This window comes from Rhinolophus sinicus, linkage group LG01 (genome assembly GCF_036562045.2).
Source record: "Rhinolophus sinicus isolate RSC01 linkage group LG01, ASM3656204v1, whole genome shotgun sequence".
Taxonomy (NCBI): domain Eukaryota; kingdom Metazoa; phylum Chordata; class Mammalia; order Chiroptera; family Rhinolophidae; genus Rhinolophus; species Rhinolophus sinicus.
Window position 1 is genome coordinate 145,631,216 of NC_133751.1, and position 17,735 is coordinate 145,648,950.

Here is a 17,735-nt window from a genome sequence, read left to right on the forward strand (position 1 = left end):
GCAGTAAACCATTATATAATATCTGAGCTCTCTGGGTGACATGATTGATATGAATTCTCTCTTTTCTGGATTCTTTGCTGAATCTACAGCTTCGTCATGTTAAATATGAAAGCTCATATAGATGCGAATGCCCCTTTGTCATCTGCCCCTGTTAACTGTGCCTGCCTGGATGTTCCTAACGGCCATGAGCTGGGGAGTTCCTTAAAATCTGTCCGGGGTAACCATCATCCTTAGTGACCCTTATAAAGCAAGAGGGGACATAGGGGCTTCTGAAATGGCTCACCTCAGTTTGCCCTAGTTCCTATTTCTGCACCACCGCATGTTGACAAGATTTCTAGAAGTAGGCATGACAGCAGGGAGCCTGCTGCCATTTCAGGAAGGTTGCTATTACAGGGGGAACTGCTCCTTCCCCAGAAACCCAGAAAGCCCTCCGATGCTGTGTGCTATGAGAAAGGCTCATTTAGGATGGAATGCAGCCTGGTACTTTGAGTCGCTTCACCAGGGGTTCTGGAGTTCCAGTAAAAAGGAAGAGAGTTATCAGACAAGCGTAGCAGCCAAAGCCAGCACAGGAATGCTGGGCTGCTCCCTTTCATCATCAGTTTCTATGCTCTGAGAAAACATAGTCTTGATTTGAATTCCAGGTCAGCTCCCTGGTAACGTCACTCACACATCCTAGGGGGTGTGTACAGATTCTAAGGACCTTCAACAGTCACAGCAAAGGTGCTCTAAGAACACTATTTTGCATAACTACGTACTTATCCCCAGAACTCAACTCCTTAAATACAGTAACCCCTTCATGCCCATGAAGCATTACCAAGAGACCAACAATGATTATTACTAATCATCATGGAAGAGAGGGGAGAGAAGAGAAACTCTTTCTTGCTTCAGAAATAAATTCTGAAGGAATGTCAAAATGAGAATCAGAATACCTAAAGGCACAAAAGCCAATTGAGATGACTTTTTCAGCCATGGCAGTGTTTTCTCTTCATCAACTCTTAAAATAAGTTTCTATACCAGAACTTACCATGTACCATATCAAGCATTTTAAATGAGGGAATTCATAATATTTGGGGCTCCTTTTTGTTAACAATTGTTTCGATTTAGTTTTAAATAAGAGTTTTCTTACTGAAAAATGGACCACGGGCACTTACCAGATCCAGATCCAGAGGCGGTCACATCGTAAATCAGATCTTTTAGAGTTTTTCCAGCATTTACTAGGTTGCATTCAGAGAGAGGCTCCTCCACATTCTGTCTCTTTTTCTTCCTGTATGTGCACTGCCGACCATGGCATGCCCATATTGTCAGCACTGCAGCTATGGACAGGAGGCACACTGGCACGGTAATAACAACGATCAGCTCCATGGGTCCGAGTTTGGGGGTATTTGGTGAAGCTTCAGGTTAAAAAAAGAAAGAAAGAAAGAACGTGACCATAAATCAACCCATTTAAAATATTTTAGAAATTGGAAATGCCATCACCCAAATTTCAGATCTAGAATGTGCAGCCACACAGTGTACCCTATGTCAGTTGGCAAAGACTCTCTGTGTAGTAATCAAAGATGGGGAAAGTGACCTGAGGTTAGACAGCAGCCAGGAACAGTTACCCAAGGTGACAATGGAAGACAGGAGTAGGACCATGGAAAGCACTGGCACAGACTAAGCATTTAACATTTTTCTAGTATTTTTTAGCAGTACATACTTAGAGCACATTCATTCATGCATTCATGCCACAGATAATTACTGAGCTCTTGCAATATGTTGCCACCATTCCAGGTGTGGAGATAACAGTGTTGAGTGAAAGAGGCCCAATCCTTGCTCTTGTGGCGCTTATGTTCTCATGCACCTACTAAATAGATGGATATGTAATACAAAAACAGAAGGTGACAAGTACTATGAAGAACAATGAATTAGAGGAAAGAGACTGGAGTGATAGCAGGATGGTACTTCAGATAGCGTGGTCACCGAAGGCCACTCTGGGAGGTGTCAGGGAGCAACAGTGGAAGGTATCTCAGGGAACCATGTGTCTGGCTGAGGGACAGCCAGGGTAAGGAGCCCTGAGATAGAGACCTAGTTGGCATGTTCAGAAACAACTTGTTCCAAGAGTGCAGTAAATGAGGAGACAGATAGAAGGAAATGAGGTCAGGGAGATAAAAAAAGAGAAAGATCATATGGGGTCTTGTAAGCTAAAAGAAGGACTGTGGATTTTATTCTAAGTAGAAGCTGTTACAGGGTTTTGAGCAGGCAAAAGATGTAATTTAACTTTTTTTTTTTTAAATAAATTTAATGTCTATTTAGTGTGAAGACACTAGGGGTGCAAGAGTAACAAGCAAAGAGACCAATTAGAAACCAAATGTAATAATCCTGGCAGGAAATGATGTTCTTGGCTGACAATACTATCTAAAATAGTCCTTCTTTCTCATTCCCCATTCACTCTCTGTACCCTTTTCCTGTTTTATTTTAATTCCTGGATCTTATCACCACCTGGCACATCATATATTCATTTATCTATTATCTGATTCCCTCCAAAGAACATATGCTTCATGAGGGGAAGAATTTTATCTGCTTTGTTTCCAACTGCATCCTAGTGTTTACAATGGGAGATGGTCAATAAATAGCATGCGAATAGCAGAATCACTAAAAGATTTATTCATTTTGTTCTTAATAAGTAAAGGAGAAGATTTTTAGTTATAGAAAAATATGATAATTGAAACCAAATAACATAAAGATATAATTAAATTTGTCACTAATTTTAAAACACATATAGCCAAAAATTTTAAAGTTCATCCTGCCTTTAAGAAATCTTTTTAATTTAGAAAAATAAAAACAGTGATATATGAAAAATGTACAATAAAGATATTTTCTGTGTACTTCAAAGTAGTTATTTGGTCACTTGTCATGAGCACATAGTTCATTTTCTTTTCATTCACTATAGACAGCCTCAGCATCAATTTAATTTTATCCCCAAGTCCTACCATTGGGAATGTTGATTTTTTTGTTTTTAATAAAACTTGGAGAGTATCTGATAGAATATGGGAACAGAATTCTGGAGTCAGGCTCTCAAATATCAAGGAGAAGTAGAAGAATGAAGGCTCTGGAGAGAGAAGAGAGTTACAGGTGGCTATTATGCCTTGGGCAAACTTCACCCTCCCCCACCCCACCCCAGCTGACTCTGCTTAGAGTTCAAGACAATGCATAGAAAGCAATAGAATAGCACCTTCACCTTAGAGTCTAGACAAATTACAGTGATAATGAACCTTGTGAATTACACCATTCCTCAGACTTCCTTCTTTGCAATGACAATCATAGTTTATTATATTAAGCATACTTACATTTTACCTACAGTGTTTCAACCAAAATAATATGAACATAATTTGAAAACAAATATTGTTTAATTCTAGTGGAAGAAGAATCAAATTCCTCAAAACTGTGTTCATAGAAGTTTCAGTATAATCCTAAAAATAGTAGTCTATCTACAACCAATGAGTAAAAGATTTAAAACTGTTAAGTGAACTCTGGAAACAAACATAATCCATGACCTTCCACCTTGCCTAGTTAGTTTTGGCAGATCACCAACGTGCCTTCTGAGTGTTGCAGGATTCCTCTGATGTCATTAGAAGTTGTACAGGTGCACGGGGAGAGCTTGGCCTTGAGTATTCTTATAAGGTGCTAACAGAGTTCACTGACTTGACTTTGCTTTAGAATCATTAACCATGGTACTTACAACTTCTAAAGCTTACTTATAAAAGAGTTTTATTATCCGATTCACAATAACCTTTCAAATCTACATTTCAAATTATATACACATTTTTAGGTCTTTACAAATGTATTCCAAGAAAGCCACAGAGTATACTCAATCACATGCAATTTGTATAAATATCTATTTAGAACATGTTTTTAAAAATAAAATTCCACTATTGGATACATTTATATGGCTAAATTTTATTTTGATATATGCTATTAGGAAGTATCAATATAAACATTACACTTAAAAAGCTTATTGATTGTCTTCATTTTAGTAAAGCTCTCATAAGCAGAGCTCAGATCATCACTATGGCAACCAATAAGGAAACAAAAGGTCAGCAACCCTGAAAATAATCTCTATAAAAGTGCACTGCTCTAGTGATCACTATGGCTCTCAGGGATATTTACTACAGATGTGCAATGTTTCTTCTTTTGTGAACAAATTTACTGATGTGGATTAGTAAGAAAAAAAGATTACTCAGCTAGAAAAAAGCTAGGAACAGCATTCAGAAAGACCTCCTTAAACACTGAGCAATTTTTAAAGCAAACATTTATTAAACTATCTTCTAAACCAAATGCTGATTGTAATCTCTACAGGAGATAAATAAAGAAAAACTGTAGACTACACCCCATGATTCATGGTAAAAGAAGATAGTAGTGCAGTTAAAAAGACATTTTAATAAGATACCACTGATGAACACATGAATTTTTCTAAGAGGTTTTATGTTTTTGATCATAAGAGAACTCTTATTATTTGATAATTGCCAATTTTTGAGATTGCCTGTTTCAACCACAATGTATTCTCCACGGGATAAGTAGGTTCACGGAGGGGGGGGGGGGGTGGATATGTTAATCCGCAAAGTGAGGTCTGGGTAGAGCTGCATTGCTACTTCAAGTTATGTCACTCCCTAGTAAATAGAAGAGAATGGGGTAAAAAAGAGAAAAGCACTAGCCCAGATGTGTGAGAGCCTAGCTCACAAATATCTCCCCTATGCAAGCTCTACAATACAGAAACCGTGACAACACAGGAGAAGGAAGAATTAACAAGGCAGGGAGAACAGAATGTTGACCTGAATGGGGTGGAAGCTTGTGTACAACTGGAGAGAGTCATGTGAAAGGCAAAACAATGCAACAAGGTAAGATGAGGTGGGGGTGGGGGGAGAAAACAGAGAAAAAGAAGGAAGGAGGGAAGAAGGGAAGGAGGAATTTTTTAAAGTTGTCTTTGTCAATTTTGCAACTTTCCTTAGAGACCTGAGTGGAACTGGTGAGGATGAAAGTCAGTGGTAATTGCCAATGCCCAAATAAAATCTGGAATGAGTTTAGATGCCTCCCTTCTCCCTGGAGAGTCCATTGCTCCCATTACCGCCTTGCCACTTCTTATTTCTGGCTTTGGGGAGATAAACTCCTCAAGACGAAAAGACAAAGATGAGAAGTGAACATGATCTCCAGGTTTCCTTCCCTGCTGACCTCTTTTTCTTTATGAAAAGTATGAAAAATAGTTAATATTGATGAAATTTACATGACCTTCTAATTACTTATTTACAATTCCTTAGTATATGCCATTAGGAGGAGATGCCTTAGTACTAAGTGGAGATATGGACTTCATTAATGACTTCAAATAACTTATATTGACCATAGGCACAAAAACTTTGTAGTATAATATCTATATTCAACTTAAGGACACATTTCTTCACTATATTTGAATGGCATTCAACGGACTAGACACTGAGGACATAACAATGGAGTGAGGAATAGAAACTCATTGAGGATAGAGTACCTGAAGAGATATGTACAGGCTGGACAACTGTTTAAAAACATATTCAGGTAAAGAAAACAGAGGTCTTCAGCCAAACAAAGTACATTTTTGTAAAACATTTCAAGGTTAATGCTTCCTTCCCAAAAGTTGCTGTGGCAAGTAGTTACAGAAATGTTACAGGGTACAAAACACCCCTAAAGAAACCACAGACAAATTTAGCATTAAAACCACTCCTCTTCCTTTTATTAAAGGTTGTTTTTCCAAGTAAAAAAATACCGTTGTTTTTCAAGGTTGAATCTATGAATGTATAACTATCCAATCTTCAACTGCTTCCCCACACCTCCAAAGAAGGGAAGCATTTCTTTCTCCAGCTTGTGGCTTTGAAATGTTCTCAGTTAAATCAACCAAAAAGACAATGTTGCCTGAGATGTTTTCGGATGGGTCTTTTTGTCCTGGCATCTGGAAGACATGCCATCAGGGTCAGCTGAATGACCTAGTGACGTTCTGTCCATCCACCTCTTATAAACCTTCTATGACACAGCCCTGTGGTTTCAATTAAAGAGCATCTGTTTAGTTCACAAGTTTCTGAGGGGAAATGTGGAAATGATATGTGCAGATAAAACAGAAGAGAGAGAATACATTATCTCAAAGACATTCAAAGCTACCTCATTCAGTAGCTCAACAGGAATAATTCCTTTTGTCAAAATCAGAGTGACATGCTAAGCAATGAGAAATCTCCCAAATCTTTATGGTGAACTTCCTTTAACCTGCCATTTCGAAGCATCCGTAAATGGGGGTACCGTCATTTCAAACATTAGCTTGGTGGGGACAAAAGTACATTTCTAAAGAGTTTCTTGTTGCTTTACTAATTGGTAACAAAGAGTGGTCCAGATTGATTGGTTTGTATAATGTTACACTAAGAACAACTCTCTAGGAGGGAGGCCAGAGAAGTGGGGCATGCTCCACATCTTTGTGGAGTTTATAAAATTTACTAAGGAATACACAACCCATCTAGGGAACAATTCCAAAGCAAATTCGTAAGTAAAAATATGCAGAAAAATTTTATGTAAGAGCAAGGGGGTGGGAGATAAGAAAAAGGTCATCATGAAGCGTTCCAATCATGATGAATTAGTCCAATAAAAAAGAATAAGTAACAATATTTACATGTGTGAAGTACACATACGTGAAGCAAAACAAGCCCAAGGAACTAAGTCACAAACATAGGTTTTATTTGTCTAACACTCCCATGTAATTCTGTACTCACTGATGGCAGGCAGCTCATCCCCACCCCGAGCTTGTCCCTAGCCTCCTACTTCTTCACAGTGACACTTATAAATGTCACCAGGAATAATCCAGTTAGAAGTTAATTCAGTTACATCCCCCCAACATTCTCCACTATAGGGAGCAGTAAATGGTCTCCCTTTTTCATAGATCAAGAATAATCATGTTAAACAGGTTGTTTTTGATCAACATGAACCTCAAGAACTGAACAATGGCAGAATATTTATTCTAATCTAGAGATTCAACTGAGCCGTGAGTGACAGAAATAGCATGAGAATGAATCAGATGAGCTACCAAGGGGCCACTCCACTGTTCAGTGTTCAATCTATAAATGGTTATTTGCATACACTGTCTTCATCTGGTCTGATTTCATGAGTGTATAGCAGGCAGGGAGCACCGCACTTAAAAAGATTTCCTGTTCTCTTTGTGCTGCTGGGTTTCTGGGAGGATGTAGGGAACATTGAGAAGCTGCAAATATTCTTTTGTCCACTAGCATTTGAATTTAAGAATAATAATGTTTTTATATTTTAAGGAAATAGAATGTTTGATTGAATAATATAATCTTTGGCATAAGGGGTATGAAGAACTCTGACTCATGCAGAAGTGAAATTAATAAAACGTAAGAAGAGGTTCAATTGGCTCTACCATTTTTCTTAATTTCAGGGCATGCATCCAGAGATTAGCTTCTTAATCTGTCACCAAAACACATATCCTCAAATGATACATATCTATAAAGAACTGAGATAGTAATTACTCAAGGAATATTTTAGTTTTTTTTTCCTTAAACCAACTTTTATATGAGAAAAATGAAACTTCCTTTGAAGCAGCACCTGTACCTCATATCTCGACTTCCCCAGCTCACAACAGAGAGCCTTGCTCAGAGAAGGCACTAAAAATACTGATGACAAAGGAATAGTTACACTTCTCTGTCCTAATATACTTTCTCCCACAGTTAGCACGGTCACACAGAGCAGATTGTCCACTTGGAAGAAACTGATGTGAGATAATCCTAGTTTGACCCAGTTCAATGTCCTGCACACGATAATCATGCCCCAAAATGTTTGAATACACAGGTAATATTATTTACATAAGTGGGTGAGTAGGGGCTTACATAATGTAAAATCCGCAATTTAGAATTAGTTACAAATTTTACTTTCTATTTCCCATTATGTCCCTGTGAACAAAATTTCATAATTGAAATCACTGTACTTGAGATAAGAAATGCTTCCTATCTTCCTATATTAAACTTTTAAAGCAGAAGTTTGACTTCTTTGTATGCTTATATTTCATAGCACTCTCCAAAATATAAAAATCAGAGCACCTTTCAGTTTATGGGGGGATGGGGGGAACCCATCTGGCACACCTGTCAGGAGTGCACTGAATCCTCAGAGAATGAGCTATAAATGGATTTGTTCATGTGATAGCAGAACAATTCCACAAGGTTTCCCATGAGCATTTCTCAGCACGTAGATGTCACCTTACACTGACTAGATCAATGAATTTATGTTTAAAATAGAAAACCATAAAAGTTAAGAAACAACCATATTTTGTTTTAAGAAATAAAAACAAGACTTTTAAACTCCCAAAAGTTAATTTTGTCTATTAATATGATTAAATCAACATTTTTGTCTGTTTAATATATGCATGGTATCTTTTATATCACAATAATTTCAACATTTCTATAAACTTGTACTTTAAATAATTTCTTTTAAAAAAACATTAAATTGGATTTTTCTTCCATATAATAATCTTTGTTTTTTTAACTGGAATGCTTAGTCTATACATCAAATTAGTTACATTTAAGTATTAGTGACATATTTGGATAATTTATTTATGTTACATTTGTATGTGCTTCCTTTTCTCTCTCTTTCTCTGTCTCTCTGTCTCTCTCTCTTTCTTTCTTTTCAGTTCTTTTGTTTTTTGTTTTTCATTTTTACTTACTGTGGATTAGAGGGAACACAGAGTCTTTCCTTTCGGAATTAACTTAGAAATGACAAAGGGCATACCAAAAGCATAAAGCTGAACAATATCTTTATCCTCCTCCTAGACAAAACAAGGCAACTAAAAAATTTGACCCTGTCCTGACATATACAATATGCTATTTTTATATTGAATGATCACTTTATCGTTGTTTAAAACCCCACAAGACTGTTGTTTTAACAGATTAATGTTCCTTATAATTATCACATATTATCATTTTCTTTATTTTTCATTCCTCTGTGCATGCCAGAACTTTGATATTAGTTTCTTTCTGCCTGATGTACATCCTTTAGAATTTCCTTTACCGAGGAATCTGATAATGTTAAACTCACCTATTTCTGTTACTTTGAAATGTCTTTTCTCTTACCTCATTTTTTAATAATTTAAAAAAATTTTTCAATTACAATTGACACACAATATTGTATTAACTTTAGGTGTACAACATAATGATTAGACATTTATGTAACTTAGGAAGTGATCACCCTAATAAATCTAGTACCCATCTGACACCATACATAGTTATTACAATATTATTGACTATGTTCCTTATGCTATACTTTACACCCCCATGACTATTTCGCAACTACCAACTTCTACTTCTTTATCCCTTCCGCTTTTTCACCCATCCCACAACCCCCCTCCCATCTGGCAACTCTCAAAATATTCTCTGTATCTACGAGTTTGTTTCTGTTTTGTTGTTTGTTTATTTTGTTCTTTAGATTCCACATATAAGTGAAATCATATGGCATTTGTCATTCTTTGCCTGACTTGCTCCACTCAACACAATACCCTCTACTTGCAGATGGCAAAATTTCATTCCTTTTTATGGCTGAGTAATATTCTATTGTATATATGTACCACCTCTTCTTTGTCCATTCATCTATTGATGGACACCCAGAGTGCTTTTATATCTTGGCTATTGTAAATAATGCTGCAATGAACATATGTATGTACATGTCCCTTCAAAATAGTGTTTTCGGTTCCTCTGGATAAATACTCAGAAGTAGGATTACTGAGCCCTTTTGGTCTCTTCTTATAGGCTTTGCTTTAAAGTCTATTTTGTCTGGTGTAAGTATTCCTATCCCAGCTTTTTTATTTTGTTTTTGTTTTTGTTTTCCATTTTCATAAATGATCTTTTTCCATCCCTTTACTTTCAGTCTGTGTGTGTGTTTTGATCTGAGGTGAGTCTCTTGAAGGCAGCATATGTAAGGGTCTTGTTTTCTAATCCATTCAGGTACTCCTATCTTTTGATGGGAAAAATTAATCCACTTACATTGAAAGTAATTCTTGATAGATATGTATTTATTGCCATTTTATTATTCACGTTTGTCCCTTTTTTCTTCTTCTTAAAGAAGTACCATTTCTTGTTAATACTGGTTTGGTGATGATGAACTCCTTTAGCTTTTTCTTGTCTGGGAAGTCCTTTATCTGTCCTATAATTCTAAATGATAGCCTTGCTGGGTAATCTTGGTTTTCATTACTTTGAATATTTCATGCCATTCCCTTCTGGAATGCAAAGTTTCTGTTGAGAAATCAGCTGACAGTCTTATGGGAGCTCCCTTTTAGGTAACTAATCGCTTTTCTCTTGCTGCTTTTAACATTCCCTTTGTCTTTAACCTTTGGCATTTTAATTGTGATACGTCTTGGTGTGAGCCTCTTTGGGTTCATTTTGCTTGGGACTCTTTTAGCTCCCAGGATTCTATATCTATTTCCTTCACCAGGTTAGGGAAGATTTCCATCATTATTTCTTTCAATAGGTTTTCAATTCCTGCGCTCTCTCTTCTTCTTCTGGTACCCCTGTGATGCAAATGTTGGTATGTGTGATGTTGTCCCAAAGACCCCTTAAACTACCCTCATTTTATGGATTATTTTTTTTCTTTTTGCTGTTCTGATTATTTTTTGCTATCTTGTCTTCCAAATCACTGATTCGATTCTCTGCTTCATCTCACCTACCTTTGATTATCTCTTACATATTCTTCCCTTAAGTTATTGCATTATTCATTTCTGACTGGGTCTTTTTTATGTTTTCTATCTCCATTTTTATTTCCCATGTCTTTGTTGTAGTTCTCACTGAGCTCAATGAGCATCCATTCCTTATAACCAATGTTTAGAACTCTGCAGCTGGTAGATTGTTTGTCTCCATTTTGTTTAGTTTGTTTTATTTTTCCCCCTGGAGCTTTGTTCTGTTCTTTTATTTGGGACATGTTTCTTTATCTCCTCATTTTAGCTGCCTCCCTGTGTTTGTTTCTATGTATTAGGTAGAGCTGCTATTTCTCTCCGTATTAGTAGAGTGGCTTTATGTAGTAGATGTCCTGTGGGGCCCAATGGCAGTTTACCTGATCATCTGAGCCAGGTGCTCCAGGTGTGTCTCTTGTATGGGTTGTGTGTGTCTTTCTGTGGTAGTTGAGCCTTGTTTGCTGTTGGCACATTGTTGGGTGTGATTGACCCTCAGGTTGATTGGTTGTGAGGATTGACCACGATTACAGTGGAGGAGTGGTTGTGAAGGGGCTGACCCTACAAAGCGGAATTCACTTTAGCAGGGCTCTGGTGCCTATGGAATATACCCTTTGGATGTGTTGTTTGTGGAGGTGGTTGGGGGGTGCTCTGGTGTTGTCTGAAGCTGGGCACTGGATGTGTTGTTTCTTGGGACTCTCAGGAGGGCTCTAATGCAGATCAAGGTCAGCCACTGCCTGTGCCCTGCCCAGGGCCACTTGGTATGAGTTACAATGTGATCTGCAGGTGGTTGCCACTTGCACTGGGCTTGGAGGTACCTGGGAGGAGCTAGGCTGCAAACCGAGGCCAGCCACTGCTAGTTCTGGGCTTGGGGCTGCTTATCAAGTGGTACTGGGCAATCCAAGGCCAGGTGCCATGTGGTTGGAACTTGTGAACCTTTGAGAGATTTTAGGAAAGTCTGCAGCATGAGCCAGTAGAAAAGCCACTGGAAGCTGATTGGGTGGGTCCAAAAATTGGGTGGGGAAAAGTCTCAGGGAATCCCCAGCGTGGATTGAATGCTATTGGCTAGGTTGGCAAAGACTCAGATATGTCAGGTTAAGTGAAGGAGGGCTCAACAAAGGAACAATGGCTTTTGCCAGCACTTCTGTCTGGGAGAAAGCTGCCCCTCCAGTCCTCCTCTGAAGCTAGACAATTCAGTTCCTTCCTGTATGTCCTGGCACCTTTCAAGCTGCTGCCCTAGTGATGAAGCTCAGAGTGAGTGAGACCATCAGCAAGTAAGTCCACTATGGGCCCTTTAAGAGGAAGCCAGGGACTCCAGCAGCCCTCACTCTCACTCAGCAATAATCTCCACTGTTTTTCACAGCCAAAAGTTATGGGAACTTCTCTTCCCAGTACTGGAAACCTGGTCTGAGGAGCCTGGTGTGGGACTGGGACCCCTCACTCCTCAGGGAGGATGGACCTCTCTGCAGCTGAGATGTCCCTCCTGAGTTTTAACCTCCACATGTGGGTCTGGGACCAGTCCATTCTGCATCTCTGCTCCTTCTACCAGTCTTGATGTGACTTCTTCTGTATATCCTGTTATAAAACTTCTGTTCAGCAAGTCTTCAGGTGATTCTCATTGATGGCTGTTGTGTAGTTTAAGATGTAATTTTTATGTGGTTAAGGAGGTCATAAGCACAGCATTTCCCTACTCCACTATCTTCACAAGCTGAGCTCTTTACCTCATTCTTCAAGATATTTTTGTTGGGTACAGAATTCTGGGTGACCAGTTATTTTATTTTAGAATATTGAATATATAATTCCCCTTTTTCTCTTTTTACATTTTGCTATTAAAACAATTCTTCTGTAACTCCTTTGAATTTCATTTACCTTTTTGTTCATCAACTTTTAGCATTTGCCTTTGTACTTGGTGTTTTGTAGTTTTACTATGCTATGTCAAGGTTTTGATTTTTTATTCCTCCTCTTCATATTCACCGAATTTCTTGGATTTGTAGATTGGTATCTTCAATTCTGGAAAATTCTAAGCTTTTTCTCTCGAGATACTACTTTTGCCCAATTCTTCTTCTCTCCTTATGGACCACTATGTAAAAGAACAGGTTAAACCTTCTTATGCTTTCCTCTATTTGTCATCCTCTCTTACATATTTTCCATTATGTGTTCTCTATATACTGCACAAAAAACAATTTCTTCTGACCTGTATTTAAGATCCCTAATTCTCTCTTCAGTTGTTGTTATATCAACTGTTGTTAAAACTATCCATTAAGTTTTTAATTTTTGTTATTTTACTTATAATTTTAAATAGTTTTGTTGTTAGTCAAATGCTAGGTTACTTTTTTACAATTTCGTATTTTCTAAAAATATTTCCCAACTTGCCTTGTGTTTTTTATAATTGAAAGATTAATTGTTCTATAACTATTATCTGATAATTACAACACATGCAAACTTTGTGATCTGTTTCTGCTGTGTGATCTTTTCTTCTGGTTAATGTTCATGGTGTCTTGCATCCCTGTGTGCTTGGGGTACTTATTCTTCACTGTGTACTGTACATATTTTGCAAAAGTGTTTTTTGTGTCTTATTGAGGCACAGTATTAAAGTGCTTTCCTCTAGAGAGTTTGTAATTTCTTCAGGAAATCATCTGAGGGAACTAATAGTCTGGGACTACCTTAAACAATTTTTTTCCTCTGGAGAGTCCCCATATCACTCAGGCAATCAGAATTCAAGCTTAAAATCTGTGTGATGGCCAGGCTATGTTTCCAGCTCCTCAGGAACAAGTTTTTTGTTTGTTTGTTTTTGATGGTGTTATTGTTTTTCTTTCTTTTTCTCCTGCTCTGCCTAGTAATAAGCCCAGGCCTCCTCCATGGGGTTATAAGGAGAAGAGTTTACATCTGGTTTAAACTTCTAATAAGGAAAGAGACCTCTTATATCTCTACTAAACATGGGGGGTTTTATTGGACAACCCTATTTGAACAAACCATATTTGTTAATTTTTTGTCTCCCTTGAACCTTGAGATCCCTAATAACAAAACCTAACAATTTTTCTTATTAGAAAAAGAAGATACACATGAGGAAAAAAAAATTAAATAAAAGTATCAACAAATTAATACTAATGTCTTAAACAATAAAGAGGTTCACTGATTCACATAACAAGAAACCTGGAAGTAGCCTGGTGACTTTATTGAGTCTCTTTGTTAACAAATCATAGAACCAACCTTATAAATAGTTACCATTTTTTCAGTCATATATGCTACAAATATTTCTATCTCGTATTCAATTAGTCTTTAGTTTTATTTGTGTTATATCTTATTCATTTTTATTTTAGTTTGCATATAGTCAATTATATTTGTCTTTTCCTTTTATAGCAGTTGGATTTCCTGTCTTATTTAAGAACAGCTTCCGTACTATGAAGTTAAGATTTGTTTTTCTAAATTTTCCTCTGACATTTAAATTGTTTATATTTCACAAATGGATATTTATCAAGCTGTAATTTATTTTTGTATACGGTATGATAACAGTGCCCTATAGCTCTATTTTCTCTCAGATAGGTAGATAATTATGCCAGGATCATTTCAAAAATAAACTGTCCTGGAATTTCCATTTATGCCAAGTTATACTTACATGTCCACGGACACCCTTCTTGGTATAGCACAAATAAAAATGCTAAACAAAACACAAATAAAAAACTTTTTTTCTACTACATGATTAAGGTGGTGGGAAAACAAAAGAATTATTCAGCAGCCAAAACCAAACTGCAAATCGAGAGAGGAACTTGAGCCCTAGGACTGAGGTTTATCCTGGAGGCATCGGCCAGTTCTTAGTGGTTAAGTGCTTAGTTTACCACGTTGCATTACAAGACCAAGACATAAAAACTGGTTCCTGAAATAGTGAAAGGTTATATTAGAGACTATTGTAAAAATAAGACAACTATGAATGACATTACATTGAAAATAAAATAAAACAGAAAGTGTTCTGCAGAGAGAGATTATGTATATTCATCTATTTGTCTGTCTCAACCTCAATTTGGGGTAGAACAGAAAAAAAAAATCTCTTCAAGACTTTCTTAACCACAAGTATATATCTTCACAAGCTGACTTAGCACCACAATTTATACTATATATTGGGGGGGAAAATCAAAACATCAACCCCAGGCACCTAAGAGAAGCTAATATAACTTTCTTTGGAGGAACACATATAAATACAGGCTTCAAAAATTTCCTGTAGATACCGTATATCCCTCAAAATAAGACCTAACTGGAAAATAAGCCGTAGCATAATTTTTCAGGATGCTCAAGATATAAACCCTACCCCAAAAATACGCCCCAGTTAAGATAGTCAGCCAGACGGATGCATTTAGTATGCCCTTTGCAACACACGACAGACATACTGAATTATAAAATAATATGAATATATAATTAAATATAAATAGTATTATTGACATTGATACTTAAAATAAATGATAATATAAATTATAATTAAGTATTTGTAAATACCCAAGCAGGTGCCTTTAGACAAGAGGTAAATGTCTATGTAAACAGATGAACTCGAGACTTACTGCTGAATGACTAATCGGAGTATAGATGCAGCGCACAAATAACTTGTGCACTTGATAACGAACAGACGTGGTTTTGTCTAATATGAATTGTTATAATTCAATATGTTGTGTGCTTCAACGGACGTACTTAATGCACTTGTGTGAAATAAAGAAACGTTTTCTGAATTTTGGTGCTTACAATTTTTCGTCACTTTTGTGTGGACCATCATTCTTAACTGTCATGATTTTTGTTGCCACTCCTGTCTCGTAAGTCTTCAATTAACACTTGATTAAATGGTAGATTTACAGGGAATAATATTTTGACCCCCAGACAAGATGGGTACAAAAAGAAAGTGCTATTCCGTCAAGTACAAAAAAGGAATTGTGAAGGACTCCCAGGGCAAGAATCTTACAGCTTTCTGCAAAGAGAAGAAGTTGGCTCTCCAAATGGTCCAAAAATGGCAAGCAGAGTACGATACATTTCCCAACAGGTGGACAAGGGAAATGCTAAGAAGCACAAGTGTGTATCTGATCAGCAACCATTATTTCCTGAGCTGGAAAACATCATCTGTGAATGGATTGCTGACAGGAAAGCAAAGTCTTTCGTTGTACGCAGGGCTGATATTCGAGCATTTGCCCTTGCAATGGCACCACAGTGAGAAATAACCCCAGAAGAATTCAAAGCATCACAACACTGGCTGGATGGCTTCCTTCAGCGATATGAACTGTCTCTAAGATCAACAACACTATTCAAACAGGAAGCTATTGAAGTTTTTAAACGTGCGCTTGCATTCAAGTCCTTTGTTGATGGCATCGACTTTTCTAAATACCAACTCTCCAACAAGATTGCTATGGATGAAACTGCAGTGTTTATGGGCCAAGGATCTCAAATGACAATTGATCAGAGGGGTGCCTCGTCAATCTACATTCCCTCCACTGGTTACAAAAGTGCACGTGTTACCTGTATTTTGGCAATTCATCTGGATGGAAAGAAAGCCCCACCTGTAATCATCACTAAGGGTAAGAAAGACAAGGTTGAACATGTTTCAGGCGTCTATGTTCTTGAAAAAGCTTGGAGCACACGAGCAGTTATAAGGAAGTGGGTTGATTTAATGCTGCCACTTGTTTTGCGAGGTGGCCAAAGAGGTCTGCTAGTCAGATTCAGCCAGTACTCACCGCATTAAAGACATGAAGAACTTCCTTGCAGAGAAAAGAATAGATCAAATAATGATTCCTGCAGGAATGAACTGTCTGTCTCCAGACTTTTGATATTGCAATAAATAAGCCATTGAAAGACCATTTGCACATGGAAATCAATGACTACATTGAAAATAGAATGGAGATAAATCAGCATGGAAACTTTGTGAAGCTTAACCTGCAAGAGGTCGTGACTTGGGTGAAGAATTCATGGGATAAAATCACTGACAGCTGTGTTGCCAATGCACTATGAGCAGGCTACATGGACAAGAAGTGCTCATTTAAGAAGAGCTCTGTTGCTGGACATGAGAGATTGGGGTCAATGGTTCTACAAGAAATGGAGTCACAAGAATTTTAAGCCAGAAATCGGGGTTTGGAGAATTATGACAATGTTCCAGAAGAAGATGACATGCCTGTATTTAATAAATGTAGTTTACATGAATAAATGAATAAATGTATATTGTTGTATATGACTAAATGTAGAATGTTGTACATAAAAAAATAAGACATCCCCTGAAAATAAGCCCTAATGCATCTTTTGAAGCAAAAATTAATATGAAACCCAGTCTTATGTTCAGTATGGTTCCCCGAAACATGAGCTCCCAATCAAAAATCACAAAACATACAAGGAAAATAGCCACTAAAAATATGAATCAGCAGAATCTAAAACAATGGATTCAAACTCATAGAAACTATAGATATGGAAATTACCCAACATTTAAAGATCAAATAAAACGACTTTAAGAGGCATGGAGAATAGATACAGAAACCCCAACTTACACAAAATCAGTGAAGGAACTATGAAAAGAACTAAGGAGAATTTAGTAGAAGGCTGACAGAAAGAACCCATCATTGGCACACGTACCCAAAACATTCTCCAATGTGAATGGAACTTTCTCACCTATTTTTTTTCCACTCTACCTTAATCCCCAAACACACCAAGCACACACTAATTTCTGTAAATAAGTGTGTGTGTTTTTTTTTTTTTTGAAATGGAAATATTCTTTAAGAGTTAAGAGTACATCCTATACTTTGGAAGGTAAATTTTTCCTACCAACATGGCTTCTCTCTTAATTCAGAGGAAGCTGAGGGTGGACAATCTGCAGGAGTTACTGTGCAGAAAATTGAATGATGCCTGGGAGTACTAGATTAAAGGTCACTGGAATCAGAGCAAGAAGAGTAGCATGAACAAAGGTGGGCAAATATTTGTTGGAATTCAAGATAGCTATTCTTATCTGATCTAAGAATAAACAGAAAGAAGAAATTAGACAGGGTACACTACATAAAGTATGTATGTTTCT

General features: G+C 37.2%; 1 protein-coding gene across 2 annotated transcripts in view; it reads right to left on the reverse strand.

Moving 5' to 3' along the window:
- The window catches only part of ACVR1C (activin A receptor type 1C), a 73,836-nt gene that overhangs the window by 19,929 nt on the left and 36,172 nt on the right, over positions 1-17,735 (reverse strand). For both annotated transcript variants that reach the window (XM_019727183.2, XM_074336648.1), the window contains one exon: positions 1,152-1,391. In XM_019727183.2, coding sequence (XP_019582742.2) covers positions 1,152-1,391 — 240 coding nt within the window. The remainder of the gene's footprint in view (positions 1-1,151; positions 1,392-17,735) is intronic.